Source organism: Schistocerca serialis, chromosome 4 (assembly GCF_023864345.2).
Source record: "Schistocerca serialis cubense isolate TAMUIC-IGC-003099 chromosome 4, iqSchSeri2.2, whole genome shotgun sequence".
Lineage (NCBI taxonomy): Eukaryota > Metazoa > Arthropoda > Insecta > Orthoptera > Acrididae > Schistocerca > Schistocerca serialis.
Window position 1 is genome coordinate 601,314,397 of NC_064641.1, and position 22,471 is coordinate 601,336,867.

The 22,471-nt window shown below is 38.8% G+C and overlaps 1 protein-coding gene across 2 annotated transcripts in view; it reads left to right on the forward strand.

The window, feature by feature from the left end:
• Positions 1 to 22,471, forward strand: part of LOC126475382 (cyclic GMP-AMP synthase-like receptor) — a 259,124-nt gene that overhangs the window by 47,557 nt on the left and 189,096 nt on the right. For both annotated transcript variants that reach the window (XM_050103207.1, XM_050103208.1), the window contains 2 exons: positions 3,918 to 4,051; positions 8,170 to 8,337. In XM_050103207.1, coding sequence (XP_049959164.1) covers positions 3,947 to 4,051; positions 8,170 to 8,337 — 273 coding nt within the window. In that variant the 5' untranslated portion in view covers positions 3,918 to 3,946. The remainder of the gene's footprint in view (positions 1 to 3,917; positions 4,052 to 8,169; positions 8,338 to 22,471) is intronic.

Consider the following 22,471-nt stretch of genomic DNA (forward strand, 5'->3'; position numbering starts at 1 on the left):
TTGCAGGTTACTTATATAACATCTTCCAGGAGCAACAAACATTTTATTTCCTATTTTTCATACAGTTATTACTGAATTTGAAATACTGCCACATCTACTCATTAAGAGCTACACCTTACGCTAATGGTTTAACATAGAATGTCAAATGTTACAGTTTGCTAACTGTGTATATGTCTTGAGGCAATGTAACTCCCCACATGTAAATCATCCAAACTATATTCATCCAGTATTTTGTAACTTCCAACAAGCTCTACACATAATTTCAAACCCTTACAGAACTTTTTCTCATTGACATTCCCCACAAAATGAAGAACGTAAAAAAGTTCATCACTTGCTGCATTTTTGCTGTTCTTACAGTAAAACTGCAGCATCAAGCATGTCACAATTTGCAGACATAATCCACATACACCACTGAATGTACGTCCAAACTTATGTCATTCTACAACACAGTTTAGGAAAAGATGTTTTATACGTGGGAGTTCTATTCATAAAGAAATGAGGATTGTGGTTTATTGGTGCTTAAAAAAAAAGGCTCAATCATTCACTGTTAATTTTGGCATTGAAGGATTTGTCTCTAGCGATGGGCAGTTTACCAACTTTAAAAGAAAGTTTAATATTGTTTTTAAGAACATTTGTGGAGAAAGTGTGATGTGGTGCAGTTTTGGGTTACTATATTTGTATTCCAGGGTATGGTGGCAGTTCAGCTCCAGGTTTGGTCCACATATGCAGGTTTTTTTTGTTTTCCGTGAATCACATAAGACAAATACCTCGATAATTCCTTTGAAGCAGCAGTTTCGTACTCTGTCCTTCCACAATCTGAACTGTCATTGCTCCCTTAATGACTTCATCATTGACAAGATGCTAAACCTCAACCTTCCTTTCCTCTGATAATATAAACTAATCAGAAGTTTTGCACCACCCTCTTAATTTTTGAAGTTCCAGATTTTTTCTTTTCTTCCAGATACCTCATTCATAATACTCTTTTTGACAATAGGAAATCACTACCTATACTCCTTCTGTGAAATGGAGTGCATTTCAGAACAACATACCCTCTCCCCTATTGAAGGGGACAAGCTTCTGTACACTGTTTACTTTGCCAGCATCCTTCAACGGGTAATTTCAGGCTTAGACTCTGCTTCCTTCGACTTCATGGCAAAGAGTGTGATAAGAAAGGAAAGTTGCTCTCCATAATTTTGTAAACTACAACTATATCATTAACTGTTCAGCTGCTATTGTATCATAAAACATGGAAGAACTGCCACCATCTGATGACAGCTACCTACAAATTATGGCTAGTGGTAACCCAGAGGAGAATACAACAGAACTATTTGTTGTTTTTTGGGGGGGGGGGGGGGGGTTAACTGGGAGGGCTTTTTTGGTACAGACCAGTGCTAATTTGACAACTGTGCGGTATTGTGACACAATCCTCCATCCTATTATCTAGCTCTGCAGGTGCAGAGGTCAATCAAATGGAGTGGCCTGCATTGTCTGAAGACATGAACTCCATTCAGCATGCTTGTGACCAGTTGAAAATATCACTGTGTCACTCTTGGTACCTAGTTCACTCTCAGGACGATCTTTGTAGACCCATCATTAAAGAGTGAAATGGGCTCAATTAGCGTTATTTTGAGCACCATGCCAAGGAAGATCCAACCATGTTAAAATGCAAGGAGTGGAGGAACATGGTATCCACTTCAGCACACCACGCTAGGCTGTGTCCTACTGCTCTGCTGTGGGCTCCAAGAGTGTCAAATTGATGCTTCTGCAGAGATCCAGTGAATGTTGTGAATGGATATGTCATGGTATTGCTGTGTAACTGCGGCTATTGGCTCAACCATTATACTGTTCTATTAGTCTGCTCTGTGGGTTGCCTATTTGCCCTCATATCCTAAGTTTATGATCATCAGCCTATAGCAGTTCTGTCAAAAAAGTAGGGCCAACTAAATTATAATCGAGTATTTGTCCTAAAATAATTCTGCAAAGCCGCCAAGAGATCTCGTTTCGTGGTTTTTTTACTTGTGCATCCAGAATATTGCCATGTTTCTCTTCATCAGTGGTGATCTCCAATTTTTCTAGAAAGTGAAATTTCTATGGAGAAGATCCAGGTGAGGACCCATACCATTGATTCTGCCATCATGGAATGCCAGTTTACTACATACAGATATACAGTCCAAGAGAGGGCACCTGTGACAAGAAACAAATGTAAGTCCAATAACAGAGCCCCGTTCCCACTGCTGTGTAGGTGCTGGCCTCGGTGAGCAACACTGCCACAGTGCAGCTTGGTGGTCTGCGAGTTTGGGACAAGCAGCTATTAAATTTTCACTCTCACTATTGACTCCCGCCGAGGAGATGTAGTGCTGAGTCAGCATCCTTGTCGTTGATGCCTCCCAGTGACCACACTGCAGGAGGCGAAGTATATCTCAGTGGATGGGCACTGGAATGATCACCCCTGGCACTGCATGTTTTTTAGTCAACAAGTTCACACCATCGACAGGAGTCAATGTATGTTGCAACACAAAATAATTACAGATGGCATATGATGCAACAGGCTGGAGGCTGTTCTGGTCAGCCCCACTGGATATACTATTGCGCCTGGCAGAGAACCAGATCCAAGCCAACTGCCTGAGTGAGGAGTTTGTATTAGGGATCCTGTCCAGTCGAAGTAAAAACAAAGGATTTCTTCATGGTTGAAACTGGGGTCGGGACACACAGGCAGAGAGGAGAGAGCACCTGTGTTGGAGTGCTTAGCTGTCAAGTGGAAGTGAATTTCGCAGTGATAACATCTGAAGAAAAGGGCTCGCTGTTGAAGTGTGTGTGCCATCTTGTCCTGTAGGTGTGCTGCAGGGTTAATGATGGAGATCTAAGGGTTTGTGATTTGTGACCAGGTGAAACTCGGCACCATACAGAAACATATGAAACTTCTTGATTGCACAAATAATAGCAAGGGGATCTTTCTCAATCTGAGAATAATTCTTCTGCACTGCAGTGACCATCTTTGAGATGTTGATGTCCATTTCTGAACCATTGTTGTTGCGATGGGTCAATATGGCCCCAGGCCATACTGAGATGCATCTGTGGCCACAACTTCTTGGCCTTGCCTAACCAAGATGAAAAAAAATTTGCATAATTCATCAAATTTTTGATATGACACAATGTCACAAACTAGGTTAATCAGATCTGTGATCATAAACCCAAGTGCCATAAAGGCATCCAAGCAAAACAGGATTTCTGTAAAACCACTGTTCACAAAGAGAACCAGAGACCACTGCCTTGTATGCTGTCCCTGCTGTAAAATTTCCTAGATTAAAACAGCATATTTAAAATTCATTCACTCCCATATCATACATTATACATGTGTTACACGCTATAGTGGCTCTAAATTTATTTGAAAACATGACTACACTTAACGTCCTCTGGAGATATTGTTGTACGAAAATTTTTTACATTGTTTGTAAATGACTTCTGGAATGGTTAAATGAAGGAGGAATATCGACCAAATGGAAAAGAAGTTTTTTGTGAACAAAATAACATGAGTGGCTGTTTCATTTTATTGTGGAGTTTCCACTAACAATTTCCTTGCTTTGGTTGCATAGACAGCTATTCCTACATAAAATGTGAGTTGTCCCTTTTCCTTTTCTTGGGCGGGCTGTACCTCAGTACCTGAAACCTATATTGGTTTATTCCCTGTTGTTCACCTCTGTGTCTTTTGCTATCCTGATAAGATGATCTTTGTAAAAACTGATGCAACTTCTTCATATAGTCTGAATTTACTTTTTGTTCTATATCATGTATTAGCAAGTAGGTCTTTTTTGAGAAGTTGTATTATAATTACACATTTATAAGTTTGACAGCTGGTGTTTTATGTTTGTTTTCATCATGGTCAATTTCTAAATAATATTTTTCTTTTCCCTTTTCAGTTGACTGTTCCTGGTGAATCGTTGCTCCAATGGCAAACTATAAAGCTTTAGATAGCTCAATTCAAAAAATTCTGAAAGAAAGTATTTCTTTAGATGAACAGCAGAAGAAACAATATAATGCAAAGTTACAAGAGGTAGTGTGAATCTCAGCTTTTACCAAGCCCCTTCATATATGTAAAAGTGTAGCAAGTAAATTACTTGATGTCTGAAAATTATTTTATCTCCCATTTTCATTTAAAGTAATAAATATTTCAAACAATGGCAGCTATAGGTTGGAATATCAACAATATTAAGAAAAGAATACATTGCTACTCACCATAAAGGTGACCCATTGATTTGGGATAGGCACAACAAAAAGACTGTTACACATTATAGCTTTAGGCCAAAAGCTTCTTCAGCAAAGAAAACACACACACACACACACATTCATACAAGCAAGCACATCTCATGCATGCATGACTGCTACCACTAATACATCCTGTTGCTGAAGATGGTTTTGGCCAAAAGCAGTAATGTGTAACAATCTTTTCGTTGTGCCTGTCTGCAACTCAGTTGATCATTTATATGGTGAGGAGCACTCTATCCTTTTCCTAATAAATATTTCAGTTTACATTAGCAATAAAATGCAGTATGTAGACTAGGTGGGGGGAGATGATGGTGAGATATTTTCAGTATGGAATGTGGCTTCATAGGAATTTATATTTTAGTGTTCATAAAATACATAGACAGCAAACTCCATTCACTTTGAACGAAAAGTGAAACAAAAAGTTGTAGAAAATTGGCATGTTGGATATCAGTATAGCTGAGTTTATACTTAAGAAAATATGAAGAAGAAGTATTTTACTCCTAGTACAATGTGTCCTAAAAGTTTTCACTGATGAACTTTTTTTGAAGATAACACTTTAAACATTTGGACATAGTCCAGAAGACTGATTATTAACACTATTACCAAGAATTTGCTGCAACACCAAACTGAATTGAGAGCAATAATTTAAATGAACCAAGAGTTCTAGAATCGAAAAAGTGTTTTCAATTTACCATTTAAAGTGGAAATACCTTGCTGCAAATGTATAAATAATTTTCTGTTGTTTTTTCATGAGGAAGAAATATTATGACATAGCATTATTATACACCTTGTATTAATAATAGTAAAATATGCTTTAAAAACAATACAAGCCACAGATAGTTTTATTTTTGTGTAAGTATGCCCCATGGACTTATCCAAGGTAGGGTGGATTCTGTGCCTCAGTGATACATGTGGCTGTACTGTATGTGCAACCACTGTGGAGCAGTATCTGCCTCTTAGGTATAATATTCCGGAAGTAAAATAGGGTCCCCATTTGGATCTCCAGGTTTGACTATGCAGAAGGATGTTGTCATCAGGATAAACAAAACTGGCATACTAAGGATGGAAGCATGGAATGTTAGATCTCTGAATTGCATAGGTAACTGAAAAATGGAAATGGATAAGTTGAAATTAGATACAATGGGAATTAGTGAAGTTCAGTGGCAGGGTGAACAGGATTTCTGGTCAGATGACTACAGGATTATCAATGCAATATCAGGTAAGGATAAGGCAGGAGTTGGTCAAATAATGAATGAGAAAATAGAAATGCGGGTACATACAGCACTGGCTTCAAATGGATTATGTACTGGTAAGACAGGAATTTTGGAACCAATTTGAAACTGTAAGACAATTCAGGGCAGATATGGACTATACCATAATTTATTGATTATGAATTATTGATCAGAACTTGAGAAATTGACAAAAAATAGGAAATTAAGGAGCTGACACCCTGATAAGTAGAAAGGACTGGAAGCTGTTGAGAGTGTCAAAGGGAGCATTAGGCAGTGACTGACTGAAACACAGTTAAGGAATACAGTAGAAGATGAATGGGTAGCTTTGAGAGATTTAATAGTGAAGACAGCAGAGGATCAGATAGGCATAAAGGCAAGTCCTGTTAGAGAACCATGGATACTGAATGTACTTGATGAAAGCAGAAAATATAAAAATACAGCAAATGAATCAGGCAAAAGGGAATACAAACATCTAAAAAATGAGAGTGACAAAAAGTGAAAAATGGCTAGGAAAATATAGAGGAGCTATATAATGGAAAGGAATATGTAGATAGTATTATAGAAAGGGAAGAGGAAGGAGATAACAATGAGATGGGAGATAGGTTATTGCCAGAAAAATTTGACAGAGCACTGAAAGACGTAAGCCGAATGCCCTTGGAGTAGACACCATTCTCTTAAAAACTACTGATACTCTTGGCAGAGCCAGCCATGACAAAACAATTCCATCAGGTGTGCGAGATATATGAGACAAGGAAAATATGCTCAGATTTCAAGAAGACAGTTCCAGTTTAAATCAGTTTAATAAATTATGTTTACAAAACGCAGACACAATTGACAGAAGAGGGGAAAAACTGATAGAAGCCAACCCTGGGGAAGATCAGTTGGGGTTCCAGAGAAATGTAGGAACAGACAGGCCAATACTAACCTTATGACTTACCTTACAAGATAGGTTAAAGAAAGGGAAACCTACATTTACAGCATTTTTAGAATTAGGGAAAGCATTTGACAATCTTCACTGGAATAAACTGTTTAGAGTTCTGAAGACAGCATGGGTAAAATACAGGGAGCAAAATGTTATATACAAATGGTGCAGAACCCAGACCACTGTAATAAAGAGATGAAGAGCATGAAAGGGAAGCAGTGGTTGGGAAGGGCATGAGATGGGGTTGTAGCTTGACTGTGATGATATTCAAACTGTACACTGAGCAAGCAATAAAGGAAACTGAACAAAAATTTGGGAAAGGAATTAAAGTTCAGAGAGAAGAAACAAAAACTTTGACATTTGATGATGTTTTAATTGCATCAGATGGTGAATGACTTTGAAGAGCAGTGTAATGGAATGGACACTGTCTTGGAAGCAAAATATGACATCAATATAAGTAGAACAATGGTGGTAGAATACAGTCAAAGTAAATCAAGTGATTCAGAGGGAATTAAATTAGGAAATAAATGTAAATGTTGTGTGACTGGGGCCTCCCGTTGGGTAGACTGTTTGCCAGGTGCAAGTCTTTCAATTTGACGCCATTTCGGCAACTTGCACGTCACTGGGGATGAAATGATGATGATTAGGACAAAACACAACACCCATTCCCTGAGCAGAGAAAATCTCCTACCCAGCTGGGAATTGAACCCGGTCCCTTAGGATTGACATTGTCGCGCTGACCACTCAGCTACTGTGGGCGGACAATTAGGAAATGAGACAACAAAAGTAGGACCTGAGTTTTGCTATTTGAGCAGTAAAATAACAGATGATGGCTGAAGCAGAGAGGATATAAAATGTAGACTGGCAATAACAAGAAAAGTCTTTCTGTGGGAGAGAAATTTATTAACTTGGAATATAAATTTAAAGGTTAGGACGTCTTTTCTGCAGATAATTGTCTAGAGTGTAGCTTTGTTTGGAATGAAATCTAGACAATAAGCAGTTCAAACAAGAAGAGAATGGAAGCTTTTGAAATGTGGTGCTACAGTAGAATGCTGAAGATTAGATCGGTAGGTTGTGTAGCTAATGAGGAAGTATTGAATAGAACTGGGGAAAAAAGAAATTTGTGGCATAACTGGAGTAAAAGAAGGGATCAGTTGATAGGACAGATTCTGAGACATCAAGGAGTCATTAGTACTGGAGAGAAGTTTGTGCTTGTGAGGGGAGGGGCTTAAAAAATTGTAGAGGGAAACTATGAGTTGAATACGGTAAGCAGGATGAAATGTATATAGGTTACAGTAGTTATTTGGAGATGAAGAGGCTGGCACAGGGTAGAGTAGTGTGGAGAGGTGCATCAAACCAGTCTTCAGATTGAATGTCATGAAACAACATAGGTATTTGTATTCTTTAAGTTTTCTGCCTTATCACAGCAAGGAAAATGTAAGCTTGTAGGGGCATAGGTTAATTTTTATGGACATATGATGTATAGAAGAGAAAACAACTAAATTTCTTCAAATGCGAAGTATATAAAGTGAGAAAACTAAATTTCAAAGCATTTTGTGGTTCATGTTGTTTCTCTTGATTAGCAACAAATTAGAGAGAAAACAGGAGGTTTTGGTATTAATGAAGTTGCCTTTGATGGTAAACTGAAGATATTAATACTCGTGCTATACTGAGTTGATTTTTAAAAAATTCTTTTGATATCAAAACTAAATGGAAAGCTAAAATGACAAATGCAGATTTTCTGTCTTGCAGCTTTTTGATATATTGGAAACAGAAATGAAGAAACAAGAAGACTTCAAAGCACTTTTTCGACAAAAACAGTATGTAGGAAGCTACTTCGAGAATCTGAAAATTGAAGAGCCCGATGAATTTGATGTTGATTTTGAACTAGTCATCCCTTCATATGTTGGTGAGTTAAAGGTAAGAATTGCAGTTAAAGATAAGAAGATTAGATTTATAAAAAATACTGTTTATTTCATTTTAATTTTAAACAATGTATGTATTTCTGATAGTCAGTTTGAGATAGCTATGTAAGACACTTGATTATACTACTACTCTTTCCTTACACATAGTACATTAAAAGATCATGTGCATACATTTGAATTTTAATAAAAAAAATTATTTTCGTTCCTTCAATTGTACTTTCTGCTTAACTAAATGTTCCATATTGTGGTTTAAAAAAATGTTCAAATTATTGTCATTTAACATTGGTACATTTTGTATGTGAGTCACAAGTGATTCTCTAGCTCACATAAAAGTGTCCTGAGGGACTTCTGCTATGTTGCTTGAAACTTACCCCAAATAGTGTCCAGGTTATCTGCTTTATCACAATACACTTCATCTTTTATTGTGCCATAAAAGGGGAAAGAAGTAATGTAAGATCTGAAGAGTGTGCAGCAAACTTGGTTGTGAGATGCATCGTATCCACTAGCTTGATACATTTTGACCAGGTATGCTCGCACATTCTTTCTTAGTGCAGTGGGAAGCCATTTTTTGATAAGAAAACCAGTAATTACCATTTTGTTGTTGTCTCCAGTCCAAAGCATTGTAGCAGTTTTCCTGTGCAAGTCTGTTCATCTCTACATTACTAATGCAACCTGCTTACTATAGTTATGCCTTAAGGCTTCATCTCCTCTAAAACCTACTCTCTCTCTCTTTCTCTCTGTGCGCACGCACATTTGTTTGTGTGTGTGTGTGTGTGTGTGTGTGTGTGTGTGTCACTGATGATTACTTGATACCTTAGGATTTAACCTAACAACAGATACCTTCTCTTTGTCACAGTGTGGCACAAATTTCGTGCTTCCCAGTTTTATTAATTACTTCTTCATTAGTTATTCAGTCTATACAGTATTCTTCTGTAGCTTCCAATTTTGCTTGTCTATACTGCTTATCATCCACATTTTACTGCTCCGTAATACTAAACTTTGAACAAATTTTTGAGTAGATACATTGTTACTCTTAAATTTATGTTCAATGTTAGCAAATTTCATGTTTTTCTTGCTATTGACAGCCCATATTTTACATCCTCTCTACTTCTGCTATTGTCAGTTATTTATCTACTCAAATATCAGAAGCCATTCACCACTTCTAATGTAACTTATCCTAAAGTAATTCCTTCACTGTCTCCTAATTTAATTCAACTATACTCCATTACATTGTGTTACTTTTTTGATTTTGTCCTTATTACGGCTTCTGCAGCAATTATACATTCTGTTCAAGGAAACTTTCAAATCTTTCGCCATTTCTGACAGAAGTAGAAAGTTATGTGCAAACCATTTTTGTTTCTTCTCTTTGAACTTTTTATTTGTTTAGCAAGCATCTCTTTGGTTTCCTTCTCTACTTGCTCAAAGTATACACTGATGTAATTTTACCACCACCTGGGGTAAAACAATGCAATTATGTCTTTTTGATTTATCATAATTAATTTACATGGTAGATAAGATTAATTACCTTTACGATCCCTTTCTTGATTAGATTTCTGAAATTAGTTGTGGCCCAAAGTTCTCTTGGAGAATGATTTGTTTGGCAGTTTTTTATTTACTTATTTGACTGTGAGCAGAGATAATGCTTTTCCCTCAGAAAACATTATCCAGAAAGGTTATCAGACTTTAAAAAAACAGGTATGATTGCAGATTATAGTATCACACACAAAATGGTGCATAAAAATCTTGCAAACCATAGAAAAATCTCTGTATTTAAATATTTGACTTTCTTTGACAGGTAATCTTTTACTATATTTTTCACTGAAGGAGTGATTAAATAACATAGTCCATATGCAGAAATCATTTTGTTATTTTTTTACTGTGAAATAGTTTTTATGGCACAAGAAGTTATACAGTACAGTGACAATCTCGTATAGGGAATTGTAAAATAGCAAGAGAAACTAGAACCCCAGAGCAAGAGTCATTTAACAGGAGATCTGCCAACACTATGGTATCTCATCAGTATTATCTTTGTGTATTTTTTACCTTGGTAACAGTGACAATGTTTATGCATTGCTGCATTACATAGATGCTTGTCAGAATAAAATTAAATATTGTTTCACTAGTGGTTCATGGTGTGGAATCCTGTTGTCATGTCCTAGTTCATGAACCACGGGCAACGTATGAGTGACCAAGTAAGTGGTCCTGACAGTCGGGATACCAGTTACTTTGGAATAAGGCTGGACATCTCGGACATATTCTGAGTCATGGTCACCTTTGTGCTCAGACGGCAAAGACTACCAAATCCACTGGTTAGTCCATCAACCATTAGGGGTAAAACTCAATGGGACTCGGGGCAAGTAAGGCTAGCAACCTGCTTCCCTGGTACTTTAAATATGATGCTGGCAACAATCAGAGCAAAATGCCTCGGACCTTTGGAGGTGACTGAGTCCCACCTCTAATAGACAAACCAGGGCTCCTAAGATACGACTCGGCAAACGAATGGTAATGAGATGGGGAGCTATTAATATCAATGGGGGCTAATCTGGGAAGAAGGTAGAGAAGGCAGAGGCTGCAAGTAAGATGGGATTGGATGTTTTAGCTGTTAGTGACATTCGGGTAAGGGGTGAGAAAGAAGAGGAAGTGGGAGAATACAAGGTCTACCTGTCAGGAGGCAAAGCAGGAATAGCACAATGTGGTGTAGGGCTTTACGTCAGGAAAGAAATGGAACCCAGCGTAGTTGCAATAAGGTATGTAAACGAACGACTGATGTGGATAGATTTGACAGTGTCTAGCAAGAAAATTAGGATTGTGTCAGTATATTCACATTGTGAAGAGACAGATCAAGATAAGATGGATAGTTTTTATGATGCACTCAGTGATGTAGTTGTTGGAGTAAAGGACAAGGACAGTGCTCTGCTCATGGGTGATTTTAATGCCAGGATTGGAAAGCGAACAGAAGGGTATACAAAGGTTATGGGTAAATTTGGAGAGGATATGGAGGCCAACAGGAACGGGAAACAGCTCTTGGATTTCTGTGCCAGTATGGGCTTAGTAATCAATAACTCCTTTTTTAAACATAAGAACATTCACGGGTATACTTGGGAAGGCAGGGGAACCACATCTGTCATTGACTATATAATAACAGATCAGGAATTCAGGAAGACTGTGAGGGACACACGTGTATTCAGGGGATTCTTTGATGACACTGATCACTATTTAATCTGCAGTGAAATTGGTATTGTGAGGCCAAAAGTGCAGGAGGTCAGGTCCATATGTAGGAGGATAAGAGTGGAGAAACTTCAGGATAAGGAAATCTGGCACAAGTACATAACAGTGATCTCAGAAAGGTACCAGTTAGTTGAATGTAGTCAATTACAGTCACTGGAAAAGGAATGGACAAGGTACAGGGACACTGTACTAGAAGTGGCTAAAGAATGTCTTGGAACAGTAGTGTGTAAAGGTAGGATGAAGCAAACAGCTTGGTGGAACGACACAGTCAAGGCAGCCTGTAAAAGGAAAAAGAAGGCGTATCAAAAATGGCTACATTCTAGAACTCGGTTAGACAGGGAAAGTTATATTGAAGAAAGATCAAAGCCAAACATATAATTGCAGCATCCAAGAAGAAATCTTGGGAAGACTTTGGAAACAGGTTGGAGACTTTAGGTGAAGCTGCTGGAAAACCATTCTGGAGTGTAATTAGCAGTCTTCGAAAGGGTCGTAAGAAGGAAATGACAAGTATTTTGGACAGGTCAAGAAAACTGCTGGTGAATCCTGTTGATGCCTTGGGCAGATGGAGGGAATATTTTGAAGAGTTGCTCAATGTAGGTGAAAATAAAATCAGTAATATTTCAGATTTCATTGTACAATGGTATAGGAATGATGATGGAAATACGATCACATTTGAGGAAGTGGAGAAAATTGTCAATAGATTGCAGTGCAATAAAGCGGCTGGGGTGGATGAAATTAAGTCGGAACTCATCAAATACAGTGGAATGTCAGGTCTTAAATGGCTACACAGGATAATTGAAATGGCATGGGAGTCGAGACAGGTTCCATCAGACTGGACGAAAGCAGTAATCACGCCAATCTGTAAACATGGAAACAACAACTACAGAGGTATCTCTTTAATCAGCGTTGTGGGTAAAATCTTCTCAGGTATTGTTGAAAGGAAAGTGCGAGTGTTAGTTGAGGACAAACTGGATGAAAATCAGTGTGGGTTTGGGCCTCTTAGAGGTTGTCAGGACCAGATCTTCAGCTTACGGCAAATAATGGAGAAGTGTTACGAGTGGAACAGGGAATTGTATCTATGCTTTATAGATCTAGAAAAGGCATATGACCGGGTTCCTAGGAGGAAGTTATTGTCTGTTCTACGAGATTATGGAATAGGAGGCAAAATTTTGCAAGCAATTAAAGGTCTTTACGTAGATAGTCAGGCAGCAGTTAGAGTTGACGGTAAATTGAGTTCATGGTTCAGAGTAGTTTCAGGGGTAAGACAAGGCTGCAACCTGTCTCCACTATTGTTCATATTATTTATGGATCATATGTTGAAAACAATAGACTGGCTGGGTGAGATTAAGTTATGTGAACACAAAATAAGCAGTCTCGCATATGCGGATGACTTAGTTGTGATGGCAGATTCGATTGAAAGTTTGCAAAGTAATATTTCAGAGCTAGATCAGAAATGTAAGGACTATGGTATGAAGATTAGCATCTCCAAACCGAAAATAATGTCAGCGGGAAAGAGATATAAATGGATTGAGTGCCAAATAGGAGGAACAAAGTTAGAACAGGTGGACAGTTTCAGGTACTTAGGATGCATATTCTCACAGGATGGCAACATGGTGAAAGAACTGGAAGCAAGGTGTAGCAAAGCTAATGCAGTGAACACTCAGCTACGATGTACTCTCTTCTGCAAGAAGGAAGTCAGTACCAAGACTAAGTTATCTGTGCACCGTTCAATCTTTCGACCAACTTTGTTATATGGGAGCGAAAGCTGGGAAGATTCAGGTTACCTTATCAATAAGGCTGAGGTTACAGATATGAAAGTAGCTAGGATGATTGCAGGTACTAGTAGATGGGAACAATGGCAGGAGGATGTCCACAATGAGGAAATCAAAGAAAAACTGGGAATGAACTCTATAGATGTAGCAGTCAGGGCGAACAGGCTTAGATGGTTGGGTCATGTTACATGCATCGGAGAAGCAAGGTTACCCAAGAGACTCATGGGTTCAGCGGTAGAGGGTAGGAGGAGTCGGGGTAGACCAAGGAGAAGGTACCTGGATGCGGTTAAGAATGATTTTGAAGTAATAGGCTTAACATCGGAAGAGGCACCAATGTTAACACTGAATAGGGGATCATGGAGCAATTTTATAAGGGGGACTATGCTCCAGACTGAATGCTGAAAGGCATAATCAGTCTTAAATGATGATGATTGTTTCACTTAAGTTAACTAGATGCTATCATTTCTCTTGATATAGGGAAAATTCTGTAAAACTGGCTGTGATGTCACACGAAGTAAAATGGGGGTAGGTGACAACCTTGTCCCACTCACTTCTCAATTACTGCCTCCGTTTCATGTCCTTTGACCCTTAGACCTGCAGTCAGTTCCTGTACAAGTTGTAGATTTCTTCGTGGTATCTTGTAAGAAAGTCATGGTGTCAGTACTACCTCACATGTTCCTATATTTCTCCAGAACCTAAACTGATCTTCCCTGCCTCTACCAGTCATTCCATTCTTTTGTAAATAACTGATTTTAGTAATTTGCAACCATGCGTTACTAAAGTGTGCAGTCTCTGGAGTAGGGAGTGTTACATTTACATTCTTCTTGAAGTCTGAGACTACTTCAGGTTCCTTGCTTCAGCTTAGGTCTTTCAGTGCTCTATCAGATTCTTCTTGCAGTATCACATCTCCCATCTCACCTTGGTTCACTTTCTCTTTGGCGTCCATAATATTGTCTCCAGATTTATTTCATTTTTTATAAACCTTCTGTATGTTCCTTTCACCTTTGCATCAACCCATCTCTTTTTAGTACAGGCTTGCCCTCTGAACTCTTGATATTCATACAGTCGCTTCTCATTTATGAAAGGTTTCTGTAATTTTCCTATATGCAGCCTTTGTCTTTCTCATACTCATGCTTGCGTCTCCAGCTTTGCTTGTAACCTCTAGCCACTCCAGTTTTGCCGATTTGTGCCTCCTGTCAACATCATTTCCAAGATATGTATTCTCTTTTGCCTGATTCATTTGCTACCAACACTTTTGACTGAAAATATGTTGACTGAGCACACACAAAAGTATAAATGAAGCGGAACTACGTGGCTCAGCAGTGGGTGTCCTTATTTATAATTATATCAACTTGTGACAGACCATATGGTATTGATCGGCCACCATGTCATTCACTGCCAGTGGTATCATTCAGATCAGTGTGGAGGCTAGTATGGAGATGGACTGTTCTTATTTATAGATCTGTGTACATAGAATGTCCTAGAAAATTATAGTATTATGAAAAAAAAGTCCCATAATCTTCCAAAAATCACTAATGTGAAATGGTAAATGGTATTAGGAGGCAGGAAACAAGTTGGTTACCCGCTGCAGTCTGTGCTGTTGTATTTAAAATGAACAGTGCTTGTGCAGTGTCCTCCATAAGTTGCAAATGTCAGTCATGGTCAAAACAATTTTCTGTGTAATGAGTGAATTATGTTCGAACCAAGTCAAGTTGGATGTGGGAAAATCATTGGTGCACCTATGGTGTGTGCTTCTGTAATCAGGGTAGCTGAGATGTTTCAAGAGGCACCATACGGAAGATTTACACCACAGCCACAGAAAGTGGAAGAACACCTGGAAGAATGTCATCTATTAAGTCACAGTATGGATGAATGTGTGTGTTGAGTGATTGTGACGGATGGTCACTGAAGAAGATTGACAAAGATTGACAAAAATGGGAGGACAACAGCTGCAAATGTCACTGCAGGACTGACTCTCACACTTGCAAATTCTATCAGCACAAAAACAACATGAAGAGATTTCCATAAGGTGGGAATTTCAGGGTGAGGGTGAATCCTAAAATCCACTCATTAGTGGTGCAACAGCCGTAACAGCAAAACATGGTACCGAAACTATAAAACCTAGACTATGGAGCACTGGAAGAAAGTCATTTTGTTGGATGTATCTTGATGAATTTTCCAACTCCTGGCAGAATTTATGTCCAAAGAGTGAAACACAGTGGAATTTCAGTTATGATTTGGTCAGCCACATTGTGGTATTCCATAGGCTTCTTGGGTGCTTCTAAGGTCCTTTTACTGCCAAGCATTATATGACCAATTTGGGTGATCAGGTCCATACATTGTACAATCTTTGTTCCCCCATGGTGATGCTGCGCCACAAGACAAGGCTCTGGTCCACACAGCTTGCATAATCCAGGACTGATTTTGTGAAGATGAGGATGAATTCTTGCATCTCCCCTGGCCACTGCAGTTATCAGATATAAATACTATTGAGCATTTGTGGTCTTCTTTGGAGACAAGGGCATGTAATCGGTATTCACTTCCATCATTGTTAGCCGAACTTGCCACAATTTTGCAGGAGGAATGGTTCGAAATTTCCTTGAAAACCCTACAGGGCCTATATTTACCCATTCCAAGATGACTGGAAGCTGTTTTGAATATAAATGAATTTCCTACACCATATTAGGCTTCGCACTGTGTTGTGTTTTTGGTGTTTCCATAGTTTTGTGCCCCTCCCTCCGCCTCACATAGATATTATGGTAATCTAGTAATATTTCACAAGCAAAACAAAGGCCACAAACTGAGCCTCTGTGAAGAAGCTGAAATTTTTTTTCACAATAGAAATTATGGGCCAAACATGCTCAACAACAAAGCTGGGAAAGTGGCAACAAACTGTTTCAGAAGTTTGTCAAGCATACTAGACAATGTACAGTAACTTTTTCTCCTGTATGTGTTTCAGTGACCTAAATCTTTAACTTACAAATTGCCAAACTGAAACAGTAGCAAAGAAATACGCTGAAGTATAGGTTTATGCATTTTTTCCATGTTTTTCTCCACCCCCTGTAAATAATAATCTAATAATAATTTTCACAAACCAAAAAAAGGCCACAAATTGAACATCTGTTCTTAGTCAAAGTCCTTACCCACCCCTATGGATGAAGAACACATCAGTTCAGCCTTTAGTGTATGATGCAGCCTTCCCACCATCTTGTTACTCTCATGGTGATAGCTGGTAGTGTACAGATGGTTGCAAGCACATAGCTGTAGGATTTCCCCAAAAAGCTGTGGTGTGGACTGTCATCCACAATCTGTTGTTATTTACAGAGGTTCAAAATGGTTCAAATGGCTCTAAGCACTATAGGACCTAACTTATGAAGTCATCACAAATACCAAATCTTGAAGACCATGCACTCGCTAATACCTTTGCCAGTGTCTCTGCTGTGAATGATTGTGCAGTAGTAACTTCTGGCTATCTTGTGAAATGATTTATGACTAACCAGATAACGATGGCCATCTGGATATGGGAATGGTTCCATGTTACCGACATGTAAGTGGGAAAATTTGGCCATGACTTTTGGAAACTGTGTAACTGGTGTAAAAGCATGTTAGCTAACTTTTCTACATTGGCACTTGAGGTATGGCTGTGCCAGGTTCTGTGGTCCCTGTGTACTCTAGGCCATGCCACTTTATTCACCACTAATTTGCCATAGCATGTATGCCTGGTTGAACAAAATTATTTAGTGCCTGGAAAGTCTTATGTCTAAATTCTGTAGGAATGTAAGGTCACTGAACTCCTTATGATGTATTGCATGAAATGCTTGTATCACCACATGGTGCAGGAATGTATCATAGTTGTAGGGCAGTAGGTTCACTTGCGAACAAGTCATTTAGTACTGTATTACCTTGCTGCTTTACCACTATCTCCACACACAGTACTGCTCATATTCTAGTGTAATTCCATAACAGACCGTCAGTGATAATTTTGTCCTTGCCAGAAATGTGCCACACATTGGTTATGTCTTGTGCTATATACTCTGCCTGCCTGCACTGCCACAGGGAATTGTGATCTGGAATTTATTTTATTTTTATTTATTTTTTATGTACACGTCTAGTTCCATAGGAACAAATATGGGAGCAAATCTCCAAGATCATGGAACGTATCAGTACATGAAATTACAGCATAAAAGTAATAACAGATAAAATAAAATGTTTATGAACCCAAAAAAGTCAAGTTATATGTTTAAGTAAATGGAATCAACAATTTAACATACAAAGTAGCTTAATTTGCCAAGGAACTCCTCAACAGAATAGGAGTGATCCATGAGGAAACTCTTCAGTTTTGATTTGAAAGTAGAAGTATCTAAGATTTTTTAATTATTGTGGTAGCTTATTGAAAATGGATTCAGCAGTATTCTGCACACCTTTCTACATGAAGGTTGAGGAAGTGCGATCCAAATGCAGATTGGATTTGTGCTTAGTATTAACTGAATGAAAGCTACTAATTCTTGGGAATAAGCTGATATTGTTAACAAGAAATGACAGTAAAGAAAATATATATTGAGAGGGCAATGTCAAAATACCCAGACTAGTGATCAGTGGTTGACAAAAGGTCCATGAATTTACACCACTTATTGCCCGAACTGCCCATTTCTGAGCCAAAAATATCCTTTTAGAATGGGAAGAGTTACCCCACAATATAATAACATACAACATAAGCAAATGAAAATAAGCAAAGTAGACTAATTTTTGTGTCGAACGATCATGTACTTCAGATACCGTTTGAATAGTAAAAATGACAGCATTAAGTCTTTGAACAAGATCCTGAACTGTTAGTTTATTTTCTACAAGCCATGAACCTATGTCATGGAGAGCACTATTGGAAACAGAGCCAATGTTGCACACAACATCCTCTACTCCCAAGCTAGTGTCATCAGCGAACAGAAATATTTTAGAATTACCAATAATACTAGACGTCATACCATTTAAATAAATAAGGAACAGGAGTGTCCCCAAAACTGATCCCTGGGGCTCCCCCCATTTGACCATACCCCACTAAGAGCCCAAGTCATAGCCATTCTCGACACTGTAAATAATGACCTTTTGCTGTCTGTTGTTAAAGTAAGACGTGAACCAATTGTGAGCTACTCCCCGTATTCCGTAATGGTCCAACTTCTGGAGCAATATTTTGTGATCATCACAATCAAATGCCTTAGTTACATCAAAAAATATGCCTAGCATTCGAAAGCTTTTGTTCAATTCATCTGGAACCTCACAGAGAAAAGAGAATATAGCATTTTCAGTTGATAAACGACTTCTAAAGCCAAACTGTACCTTTGATGGCAAAATATATGATATAAAATCATCAATTACCCTTACATATACAGCCTTTTCAATAACTTTACCAGACACTGATGGCCTAGAAATAGGTCTAAATTGTCGAAATTATTCATTTCTCCCATTTTATAAAGCAGCTTTACTACTGAGTAATTTAAAGTTCAGGAAACTGACCATTCCTAAAGGAAAAATTGCAAATATGGCTAAGTACAGGGATAACATGTGCAGCACAGTACTTTAATATTCTGCTAGGCACTAGAGATGGGGAGTCACTCCTGAACTGATTCATAGAGTTGAATCTTTCTAAGGAGTGAACAATCAGTGATTCAGAAAAAAAGAACAGTAGCTCCAAACGTTTCCCACAGCGGAGAGAGAGAGAGAGAGAGAGAGAGAGAGAGAGAGAGAGAGAGAGACAGACGGAGCATATCAGCGGGGCCTCTACTGGTCAGAGCACACTGCACGCCAGACAACACAGCCAGCGCCAGCCTCTGCCCTGCTTCTACCTTGGCTGCCTGCATTGTGCAGTGCCCCATTGGATTTTGTGTTTCACATATGCCATGCCTTCTCTGTGCTTCCTCTGCCGCGTGCAGTGTCTGGCGCAGCTTAACTTAGCGTCGCACTCCGTCGGCGATAGTTTCAGTTGCACGTCCTGCCGTCTGGGCAGTTGATGTGAGCAACAGGACAGAGAGCCTCCAGCGGAGAACATAAGAACTACTTGCAACAACCTGCTCGCAAGAGAACGGACGATTTGTCTCGGAGCGGGTGACTGGTGGCCGTTCACCACTCCCCCCACCCTCGGAACTCGTCCGCTCAACGCTCATCCCACCGTTCTCGACTCTAGCCAGAGCATTTAGCAAAGCAACTCAGGTGTCACTCTGGTCTCTGCAGTCTTAGCTCACATAGTAATACAGCTCGCGGCTCGACGTGCTTGACTCAGCGCCTCTGCATCGGAGTTCGTCTCTACTGGATATTGTTCTTCGTAGTAATACCGCTATGTATATTACATTATTATGTTATGTATACATCATTTGTTTTTATTTTATTTTTATTTGTTTAAACTGATCAGATTAGGTTCCTGATGGCTCCTCTTACTATAGGATTTTCATTATGGACACTCGAATTTACGCTTTAATTAAGAGTGAACCGATAAACGTATCGCAAAATGTGATACACCAATATTTTCCTTGTTTTATTCTGCGTAAGGCTATATGCAACACTTTAGTCTTACAGTCAAATTTATATATATATTTTTCTTATTCTGGTACGGATTTTGCGATTTTAGGCATCTTCGGAAGGAAACGTTCACTTTAAAAATATATGGCTTGTGATGTATTTGTACGAGGTTAATGAAATTTTAGTACATTATAGCCAAATATATTGTTAATGTAAATCTCAAGTTACAACATTTTCCGATCACCCAAAAAACCACGATAGTGCAAAATAAATCAATAATCAAAAAATTTGTCATATCGTGAAAATTTCAATAAACAATACAAAATTCTTACTCATTATCTGTGTTACTTCAAAATAGGATCAAATAAGATCAAAATACAGGTATAGTACTGGAATAAACCAAGTTTAAAGGGCAGTGTGCCTTCCATTTATTTTCTATTGTGAATGAGTGGTGAGTCATGAAAAAGAGCTAGTTCATTTCAGGGAGTGAACAGTTCTGATCCGATCTCTGAAAAGAACAGTTTTGCCCATCTCTACGGCACCCCATCGTGTCCATGGGAGTCCTTAGTCTTGAGTGATTTAATTATTGACTCAATCTCCCCCTTGTCAGTATGACGGAGGAGTATTTCAGACATCAGTTTTGGAAAGACATTTTCCAAGAGAGTTATATGATTCCCTATAGAAATTAAGTTTTTATTTAACTCACCAGCAATGCTCAGAAAATGATTGTTAAATACAGTACATATATCTCACTTGTCGGTAACAGAAATATTTTTACTATGAACTGACTTTATATTGTCGACCTTGTGCTGCTGACCAGACACTTCCTTGGTTTTAATACCGAGCGAGGTGGCGCAGTGGTTAGCACACTGGACTCGCATTCGGGAGGACGACGGTTCAATCCCGTCTCCGGCCATCCTGATTTAGGTTTTCCGTGATTTCCCTAAATCGTTTCAGGCAAATGCCGGGATGGGTCCCTTGAAAGGGCACGGCCGATTTTCTTCCCAATCCTTCCCTAACCCGAGCTTGCGCTCCGTCTCTAATGACCTCGTTGTCGACGGGACGTTAAACACTAACCACCACCACCTTGGTTTTAATTTTATCCTATGAATTAGCTGTTCTATTTGTGCACCACATACTCTTTGCCTTCCTAATAACATTTTTAAGCACCTTTCAATACTGCTTGTAATGGGCTACTGTAGCTTGATTGGGACCACTTCTAAATTTTGATATAATTCCCACTTTGTTCCGCATGATATCCTTATCCCACTAGTCAGAAACCCAGGCTGTCTTTTACTGCTAGTACACTGTTAAAATGTTCTAATAGAAAGCAACTCTCAAAGAGCATGAGAAATGTGTTAAGGAAAGCATTATATTTGTCATCCGTGTTATCGGCAGTATAAACATCCTCCACTCTTGTTCCTTAACGAGGTTTAAAAAACTCTCTATTGCCATTGGATTAGCTTTCCTACATAGTTTGTAATTATACATAACATTTGAGTACAAAGGCCTTTTAGTGTTAAAATTTCTGCTGTGGTCTTTCCTTTTACTAACAGAATGCCTATCTAGTAATGAAGAATGAATAAAAATATTGTCTGTCGTTGTGCTACTGTCCCCCTACATCCTAGTTGGAAAAAACACAGTCTGCATCAGATCATGTGAGTTTAAGAGATCTACCAACATTCTTTTTCTTGCACAGTCATATACAAAATTAATACTGAAGTCACTACTTGTAACTAATTTCTGGTACTTGCTATAATGTGAACCAAGAACCCTCTCTAGCTTGAGCAGAAATACTCTGAAGTCAGAATTAGGGGACCTATAAACAACAACAACTGGAAGTTTAGTTTCACTAAATTCAACTGCCCCTGCACAACATTCTAATATCTGTTCAGTGCAGTGCCGTGATATGTCTATGAACGCAAACGGAATGCTGTTTTTTATGTACATGGCCACTTACCCATTTCGCAAGGAACTCCTTGAAAAACAGCCAGCTAATTTGTATCCTTGTAAAGAAAGCCTCTGAATTGTCAGATTATGTAAGTAGTGCTCTGATATACCAATAGTGTCAGAGTCAATATCTATAAGCAGATCACTAACTTTATCTCTAATAACTCTTATATTTTGATGAAATATGCTAATTCCTTCTCTACTTGGATACCTGACCTCCTATGAATGTGATTCCATAGTTATACTTCCTTTAATCAGGTAACCTATCAGCTGACTTCAGTCGAGAAAAGGTGTTGCTCTAGCACCAACTACTACAGGGAGTTTTCCATGAGTGATCCCACCCCCACCCACTGCACTGTCACCTATAAGCTTGGCCAGTCTCCCCTTCCCATACCTATTGAGGTGCAGGCCATGCCTAGTGAAACCTGATGTACTGATAGACTCAGCTGGAACCACTGAAATGTGACCCATGCCCTCTGCCATCAGCATCCTCTCCAGCCCCACATTAACACACCTAACAGACACATTAAGATGAGGCTGATCATGGTGCTGAAGCAGTTGCAGGAATTGCTCATTAGTGCCACCAGTCTGAGTAGCTGTCTTTACCAGGTCACCACCTTCATCATATTCCCTGTCCCTATCAAGACTCTTCCCTTCTCCACCCACAAACAC